Source organism: Belonocnema kinseyi, chromosome 3 (assembly GCF_010883055.1).
Source record: "Belonocnema kinseyi isolate 2016_QV_RU_SX_M_011 chromosome 3, B_treatae_v1, whole genome shotgun sequence".
Classification (NCBI taxonomy): domain Eukaryota; kingdom Metazoa; phylum Arthropoda; class Insecta; order Hymenoptera; family Cynipidae; genus Belonocnema; species Belonocnema kinseyi.
Window position 1 is genome coordinate 122118314 of NC_046659.1, and position 10050 is coordinate 122128363.

The window sequence follows — 10050 nt, forward strand, 5'->3', positions numbered from 1 at the left end:
TTATAAATTAAAATTATTTTCTAAAATTCACCGTCCCATGTCAAGAATAACCTATTTTAAGGTAAAATAATAATTCTTTATACAATTACCTCTTCCAAACAAAAGTTTTAATTCTATTGAGGAATTTTTTAAGTCAATCAGTCAAATTATAATCATATAATCAGTCTCCTTCAGAGTATAATTATTATAAACAAAATTAATTTCACTTTATTTCTTATTTTAGTAATTCGATTTCTTAGTTCTTAGATAAACTATTAAAATTGGGGGAAAAAGAACGTCATCAATGAGCGATATTTCTCTGATCAAAAAATAAAATTTAAATCTGTGTCGACAAATTAAATATCAATTTTATTACAAAAAATTAGTAATTGCATTTTCAGAAAAAAAAGCTGAATTGTCAATTTAAGAACATTTCTTTTCTACCATATAAGATGAATTTTCTATCCAAAAACACGAATTTTCAACAAAGTAGTTAAATCCTCAAACAAAACAGATTAATTTTTAAGCAAGTAGATTACTTTTTTATCAATAAAAAATGAATTTGTAACAACAAAAATAAGCTTTAAATTGCATATATCAATTTTTAGCCAAAAATAGAAAATGTACATATTAATTGACGAAATTAATTCTCAACAACAACAAAATCAAATTTTCAGCATAATAGTTAAAGCCTTTCAACGAAAAAGATGCATCTTCAACTAACCTAATGAATCTTCAACAGAAAAAAATTAGTTCTTAAGAAAATAGTTCAACATTTAACCAAACAGTTAAATTTCAACTAAAAATTTTACTTTTTAACTAAGAAGTTTTTGTACCAAAACGTTCTAGCCACTTTCTAGTATAATTTTAAAAACACATTAATCAAATCATAATAAATTGTTTAAACGGTTATATTTGTTAAATTGCATTAATTATTATATCGATCTAAGCGAAAAATGGAGAAAAAAAGTTGAATGTGTCAGAGAAAATTGCAAATTTCTAGGATTATTCTAATAGAATATTATTATTAATGATGATAAAATTTTTAAACAATCCTTATTATCAGTATCGCTTAGTTTTAACTGAAAAGTTGAAAAGGTATTGAAAAATTCAGAAAACCGCGACTATCGAACTCATTTAAGCGAAAAAGGCTGAAAAATATATTAAATTGTTTAAAAATGTATGTAAACATCGAGTTGTTAGTAGAAAGTAGTATTTTCTTTTTTAGGAACAATTTGCATTAAAAAAACTGCAAAAAATCATAATAAGCACAAAAAACTCGCAAAATCCAATTCTTCATTGGGTTTCCTTCACTTATGAGGGTGATGTTTGAATGTAATTTTTCAGTTCTAGTTGTGAACATAAATGCTGATTTGTAACTCGATTGTTCTAATATTCACGCTACCCAATAAAATTGTTAATTGTTAATGTTAATTTGCATGAGCCTTGTGGAACCTCGAAATTTGATATTTTTTGTCAATAAAAAAAATGCTGTTATAATATTATTGATTCAAATAAATTTTGGACCATATGCGTGAAAATTCGAAAACAAATTTTTTTGCATGCATTTTTTTAACCACCTTAATGCCGAACGTCCCTCAAGTTAATTAAATGTTCCTATTCAAACTTAACGTTTCAGAATCTCAGTTTAGTAAATAGCCTTTGAAAGGTTAAAATCTTCCGAATTTAAAAATTTGATAACTTTTATACTAAAAAATTGTTTTCAATAGTTAAATCGCATAATATCCCAAATTACAGGGTTTTTGTGAGGTTTTTCGTCCTTTTTTCAAGCGTTGACTTTCAATAAGCGGTCGACGTTAAGAAAAGTCTGAAAAGCGGTTTGGTGAAATTCAGAGTTTCACAAAAGTTATTTTTAATAACATTTTTCTTTGTGAATTTGGTCATTATTTATTTGCTATCGATTCATTGAATATATTTTGCTAATTTTTTTAATGGTAATTGTAAACTAGACACTCTTTCGATACACATTTTTTATTTTCACAATAACCGTATTCTGTTAAAAATATAAACAATTTATGTAAACAAATAAAAATCAATATATCTTCTCTGTCTAATTTTTCATTATTGATTATCGAATGTTAATCTTTATTTCATAACCCATTTAATGAAAAAAGAAAAACATGAAAACTTTCATTGAGTCGCAAGCTATTGCTTTTTATTGGCTCAACACTCTGAGCGCGTCTCCTGTGTCACGCGTGCAGTTGCACAGTGGGGCTAAATGACGTGTCCGTAGCCCATTGGTTATACGCATTTAATTGATTGTGTTAAAGAAACTAAATGCATCTACTAAACGAAAAGAATTTCCTTTTGCTGAAAAATGACAATATTATGCATTTGTTAATTAATTTTACTTAAACAAATAACAATAATGGTCTGAAATCACAGAATCGCACAAGAAAGCTATAAGCGAGATATTTATTGTCCTTTCTGTTGAAAAAACTAAACAAATCCATTTGAAAATGACAAATTTATGAATTTGTTTATAAAATTTGTTTATATAATTAACAAAAGGTCTCTATTTTTTTAAAAGTTATATAGAAATTTTATTTCTTCATATGTCTTCTTAAAAACAAATATCTGAAGTAGCCATATTTCATTTTTACTAAAAATCTAAGTTTTGTTGATTAATTTGTTTACAAGAATTATAAACAATTTTTTTAATATCTGATACTGCTAGACATAATTCAAGACATGTTTCCCCACCAATTCTATGTACTTTCGCATAAATTGGATAAATTTTCACAAAATGGCTTCTTCGTAATAATTTTAAAATGAATTTTCATTGTAAACAACAAAAATTGAACAACTTTTTTTTAATATGTCTGGCCCCACTTTGCTACGGCACGCGCGACACAGGCGATACACTGAGTGCCAAACGAAAAAAAACAATAACTTGCGACTCCATGATAGATTTCATGTTTTTCTTTTTTCATGTAATGCGTTATGAAATAAAGATATATCATATTTACTTTCTTTTGCAAAAATAAATTGTTTATATTTTCAACAAATTACTTATTGTAAACATAGAAAATCTGTATCGAAACAGTGTCCAGTTTACAATTACTATTTCAAAATTATAGCAAAATACATCCACCGAATCCATAGCAAATAAATAATGATAAAATTCATGCATAAACATATTGTTAACAATAACTTTTCTAAAAATTCGGATTTCACTAAACCACTCAAATTTTATTTTTCTATTATCCTTGGGAACCGAGTAAAGTAATTTCCGCGAGAAAGCTGGACCATAGAAAAATAGGTGGCTCACTTGGCAGATTTCGACACATATATAGTTTATGTGAACCTAATTTACCCAACAGTGATTTCAAGATATTTGGAGTTTTCGCCAAATATGGCAGAAAAACAGTGTTAAATGTATTATAATCATCTCTTTTTGTTGCATTTTGATTATTACTCATGTTTTTTATATCATTAATTCTGTTATACACATGTTTTTCAATAAAATCAGAAGAATTAAAAAAGGGACCTTTCAAGATACAAAAAAGTACGGGATAGTCATTAATTGGTTGAAATAAATTTCTTGTACGTTAAAGTAAAATGAATTCTCTTATAGAACAATCATTTTCTCAATAAATATATAGATTATATTAGAATTTATCCATTTTTTATTAATAATAATGGAAATATTTTTTTCGTAGGTATATACATTTTTTATACCTTTAGTTTACCCCATAAATAATCCTTGATAAAAAGGTATAAATTTGCCTCGAAACGTGTTGAGTTCCAGGTAGTATAAAAAAGGACAAAGAAAGAAAAAGTAAGATTTTGGTTTTTTGGTTGACTTTTTCCCTTTTCCTCCTTCTTTTTTCTTTTGGTTATTTTTGTCTTTAATGAGCCAAAAAGTGAGATAGTTTGGAAAATTTTTTTTTAATGGTGAATCTTTTTCATACTTATTTTGCATAAAATTATTCCTGATAAAATAGATTTCTGTTAAATTTAAAATACAAATTTTTAAATAGAGACTCTAAACTTGTCATTCGTTCCAATCTATAGGGATTGATTATAAACATTTTCATTTTTCTTTTAATTGAATTTCTAAATAATTACCCTATATTTCTTAAAAGAAGTATTTTAATTTGAAAATTAAAGAAAAGAATGAATTTCAATATTGGAAATTTTAGAATTATATTAATTTTTTGAATTTATTTTTTTTTTTTATTTTGGAAATATAGTAATTTATATAGAGTGGTTCAGAATCAACCACAAAGTAACTCTGTTAGATATATCCCGATGTGCAACTCAAGTGCCAACACATTTGAATAAATAAATATAATTTAATTATCGCAATGCACTCGCATCACAAAGGCTTCCATATGTTTTTATTAAACAATTCAGACATTTTTTTTAGCAAGCTGCAACAAACAAATTAAGGGGCCTTTGGATTTTAGGCCCGACTTTACTAGCAGTTGGGGTCGTTGGAAATTGTAATAAAGATACTACATGCAAACGAAGAACAGGAACTCTGCACAAGTTTCGATGGCTCGAAATAAGCTCTCTTGACCTCAAAGAAAAGCAGCTAAGAAACTGTTGGTTGCGTTTCCCTCACAAACAATTCTGGGACAAACCCATCTTCAACTTTATCATCACAATGAATTATTCAAACTTCTATTCAGCATTTTTTTCCACTATAAAGGAAAATATAATCGTAAAGAAAATTTATCCAAGTAATATAAATTTGTTTCATAGAGAAAATGCGCAAATCACCATTTTAGTTGCATTTCTTATTGTTGTAGACTTTTAAGTAGACATTATGCAGTAATAGTAAGTATATCATTTACAATTGTTATTAAATTTAATGTATTGTGACACTGAATGAGCTTATAATATGATTTAGTAACTTTCGTTAATATGAGAAAACGAAAGTAAAAGTGGGACGGGTGAGTGGTTTCAACTAATTAGTTATTTTCAAATTAAATTTTAAAGTGTTCGCAAATAATATTTGTTAAAAGGTTTGTTTTTTCGGGAAATATAACTTCGCATCTGAAACTAGGTAACTGGTGACGGAAATTTTTAATTAAATTAAATTTTTACCTCTGGTCTTTAGAACAGGATATTGTGCATTATATTTACATCAAAACTAAAATATTTCATTTGCATGCCCCTCAAATTTTAAATATATTATATGAAGAATGCTGTTAAACATAAATTTTAAACATTTTTCACTTTCAATTAATTCATTTTAAACTTTTAAATATAGATTCGTGCAGTTATAAATTTTTCTCGAAATAAGCTTAGACTATAAACATATTAATTTTCAACCAAATTTTTAACCAGAAGGATTAATTTTTTACAAAAAAATCTTGAACTAAAACAGATTAATTTTTAACCAAACAGTTGCAGTATGAACCAGAGAAATTTTTTTCTGTAAAAAAAGGAGAATTATCAAAAAGTACAATCATTTTCAAGCAAATTTTTAAACGTTTAATATAGACGAATTTTCAAACAGAAAAGACAAAGTGCGATAAAAGTTGAATTTCGGATGATAAAGATATTTAAATGCATAAAAAAATTAGAACAAAAACTTTATATTTTATAAAATAAAAAAAGGACCTTTCTACAAAAAAGTTACAGTTTTAACTAGATAATTAAATTATCGACCAAGTAGTAGAATATTCAAACAAAAAAGGTATATTTTCTGCAAAACGTTCGCTTAAAAAAAAACGTTAATTTTCAACAAAATAGTTGTATTTTCGAGTACATGGTTTAATTTTCAGTTAACTAAAATTATAAATATTTAAACAAATTTTTTCAGTATTTCAACATTTAAAAAATGAGTTGAACTTTCCACCTAAAAAGATGATTTTTTAAAAAAACGTAATAATTGATATTTCAACCAAAGTAGATTTTAGTTTGAAATCGTGAATAGATCAATTTAACGAAAAAGTACCAATTTTCAACAAAATACTAGAATCCTCAACTAAGACATATTAGTTTTCAACCATACAGTTGAATGATAAACCAAAAAATTGACTTTCAATAAAAAAAAAGAATTTTTAACAAATATCTCAATTTTTAACCAAATTGTTCAAATTTACACCAAGTGCATTAATCTTTTTACCAAGATGTCGTGCTTTCAACAACTTAAATGAGTTTTCTACCTAAAAGTGAAATTTTCAACCAAAAGGATTAATTTTTTACAAAAAAGGCAGCTTTTTGTAAAAAAAGGGATAAACTTTTTAATAAAAAAGGCTAAGTTTTAATAAGAGTTGAATTTCTAATTCAGAAATATTTTTTAACAAATGAAAAAAATTCAACAAAGATATTAAATTTTGAAGCCAGGAAAACAAGCTTTTTAGGAAACAATGCAAGTTTTAATCAAATTATTGAACTATGAAGCAGATAGTTTAATTTTCCACAAAAGCTTACTTCCTACAAAAAAGGATGAATTTTCAACAAAATAAATCAATTTTGAACAAAATAGTTAAATTTTTAACAATTTCATGAAGTTTGTTAGAATCTATTGACCAAACAGTGAACTCTTCATCCAAATAGTTCAATTTTTATTTCGAATTAAGAAAGATTTGGTAGTCAATAAAAAATTCTTGAATTGTTTTAATTAAGTGGCTCAATTTTCTATTAAATAGTTGAGTATTCACAAAACTGTTACATTTTCAAGCAAAAAATAAGAATTATTAATTACGAAAAACTTGAATTTGAAACCAAAACCGAATTATTTTCAATCAGACATTTGCAGTTTTAAGCAAATAAGAAATATTCACGAAAAAATATGAATTTTTTTAAACTAAAAGAGAATAACACTTGCAATAAAATTTTGAAATTTTTAAGTAAAAAAGACGAAATTTTAAAACAAAACAGTCCAATTATTAACCAAAAAGGATGGCTGTGAAGCCTGTTATAAATAAATAGGAATTCTAACTATTTATGGACTAATTAATAATAGTTAATACTTAATACTGCTTTTTCTTTTTTTTTCTTTTTGAATATTATGTCAGTTCATGAAACCCCAGTAAATTGGTCTTCCAACGAGACGGGGGTGAAAATAAAAAAAAACACCTTACATCATTTGTTGCGGACTCCTTATTTATCTATTAATTTATTATTATTTCATAAATTTATAATTATTACAGCTAAAATTAATGATATCATTACTAGGCACTACTAATATCATTAGATCCCTAACGTAATTTCTTTATATTTTTGAAAACTTACCTTCAATTAGGGGCGCATACTCTCGACTGCAAGTTTTCGAAACCCACAGAATGGTAAAAATGGCGCAGTGCCTAGAATTGAAAAAAATACATTATTAATTAAATCTATCCCTGTAAAACTAATATGGTATCCTATGCACTAAATCCCAGGTATATTTTGTACCTTAAGTTAAATAACAAATTTGAAAATAATTGGACAAATGAGAGGTGGTAACTTTGGTGTCCTGTTAACCATACAGCCACAGTGGTCCACAAATGGATTTTTGTGGACAAATTCATCCAAAGAATACATTCCTTAATCACTTTAAGATTTTTTTTACTCTTCATTACATTTCTCACACACTTGAGGGACATATTTTTTATGTTTAACGATACTGTTACAAAGACAGCAACAAAACTGTTATTTTATTGAAATGATTTTTCATCTCTGAATGAATCCGTTAAATGTAGTAATTGTTAGTAAAAACTAATGAAAACGGACTTAGAAATTACAAATATTCTATTATAAATTGTAATCAATTATTACAAACAATTTATATAAACAAACACAACAATATATAAGTTTCTTCTGAAAAACAGTTTGCATTAAACTCATTGCAATTTACCTATAATAAAATAGTATTAATAATGAAAAATTGTCATAACTTGAAACTTTAGAAATAACTCATAAAGTTGAGAATAATTAATTAAAAAATTAATTTTCATGTTGAAAAATTTAAATTCAGATTGCTTAAAATAATTTTATTCAAACACCATTGGATATTACGGAAAAAATTACATAGAGTTCATGTGTTGGACAATTTTTTTTCAACCCTATTTATCATGGAGTATAATTTATATGCATAAGGGGGTGGCGTACGATGTAATTGTTCGTTTATACTAGATAAGAAATAGGACTGAGAAAAAAATGGTTTAATACATGGAATCTATATAATTATTTCTATCGAATTAAATGCTGCTAATGATTTTTCCGTAACATACATTCTTAATCAAATTTAAAAAAAAATCTAAAACAAACTAATATACTTTTAAATTTGTTTGAATTAATTGTTTATAATAATTATGCACAATTTATAATATAATATTTGTGATGTCTAGATATGTCTCGAATAGTTATGATCACCGATTATTTTATTTAAGAGACTCATTAAGCGCTCAAAAATCATATCGTTGAAATAAGCCATTCTTTCTCTGTATTCGTAAAAGTATTGTTGAAAACAAAAAAATACAAAAATTGGCTTGCTTACATTTGCGAGGAATTCAATGCAGATTATTTCTGAAAAAATCTTGAATTGGTTAAGAAATGTATACATTGTCCGATCAATGCTATCTGCATAAGATAGCTAAATAGCTAATAAATATATCTGGGATTTATTGTCAAATTAAAATAATTATAGTGATAAATATTTTCCTTATGAAATATTAAATTCGAAAAAGTTTTATAATATCATTCATCAATTGAAGTAACCAGTTACATAAAGTAATTTACTTTCGCAATAACACGATCTCTGACGTTTTACGAAAAGGCATTTTCATTTGGATTCTACTACACCTTGTGGTGCACTACTGGTGCATCGAGTGAAAGCGCGGTTTCGAGTCCACATCTGTGAAAGAGCTTCTAAGCGACATTTTATGATGCTCAACGAATGCCATATTTATTTATTTAAGAGCCGATAAAACAGGGTCACAAATAATTTAGCAGCGCTGCAGCTGTTTTCCTAAAAAGAGCTGCTCAAACCGCACTTTAGAAGCGTAGAAACGACGTCAGGAATCCGCAATTATCTCAGCAATCCGTGAATTTTATTTAAAGTATGAGAACGAAAATAAATTCATTTTATTACCTTTTAAAATTCTGTTGGAAAATTTTTTTAAGAAATTGGTTTCATATTACAATATGCCTTTTTCTTGAAATAAAACACTAATAAAATATGAACGAGTAAATGTGATGTTAATAATTTTAACTCTATTTTTCATAAAGGTTTATGAAAATTGGGAAAATTAATGAATTTATGCATGACAATATAAAGAAAACTTTTCTTCAAGTAATTTTCCATTAAAGTTTGTTACTCATAAGGTATTTTTAATTGAAGTTAGTTAATATTTATTTCAATATAGCGAAAATAAACAACTTACTACTATTCTTCATAACATTCTCTTTGTCGAATGGTACTTTTTGTCCACTTGTATTTATTGAGTTGTAAATTAATGCAAGTTAACAAAATATGCTTATTAAAAAAAATTTTTTAAATATATTTTTCCAAAATAAAAACATTTCAAATATTCTTCAAATTTTCTATATTCACTATATTGAACGCAAACTTTCCTTGAAATATTTGCTAAGAGCCTTTTTTGCTGAAATTAATATTATTATTTATTACTTGTTCCAAACTAAAAAAAAAACCAAACAAAAGCTCAGAATTTCAGAAAAAGTTTTTCTGGAAATTTGAAGAAAATCGGGCAAAAACTGTGGAAATGGCAATGAGTTCAAGTCAACACACGTTGCCGCTGAAGCATTTTGTTGCTCTTTGCCGCTGCTGGCTAGTTACTTAGGAACAAAGGCCGATAAGCGGAGCACTGCAGCGGCAGCGTGTGTTGACTTCAATTCGCTGCCATTTCCACAATTTTCAACCGACGTTCTTCAAATTTTCAGAAAAACTTTTTCAATGTCTAGTGAACAACTTTCTCGCGGCAAGTTATTTCAACTAATATCAACTGAATAGTGTATATATAATTAAAATTTTGTCATGAGGACAACCGCAGGATTTCGCCGGGAGTGGGTGCTAATCTGAAAAATTGCACCCGCTCCCAGCGAAATCGCGGTAAAATTTCAGCCATAACCACGTCTCACAACCGTGAG

The 10050-nt window shown here is 26.6% G+C and overlaps 1 protein-coding gene across 1 annotated transcript in view; it reads right to left on the bottom strand.

Moving 5' to 3' along the window:
• The window catches only part of LOC117170013, a 53795-nt gene that overhangs the window by 2332 nt on the left and 41413 nt on the right, over window positions 1-10050 (bottom strand). Inside the window, exon 4 of the mRNA XM_033356528.1 lies at window positions 7195-7265. Coding sequence (XP_033212419.1) covers window positions 7195-7265 — 71 coding nt within the window. The remainder of the gene's footprint in view (window positions 1-7194; window positions 7266-10050) is intronic.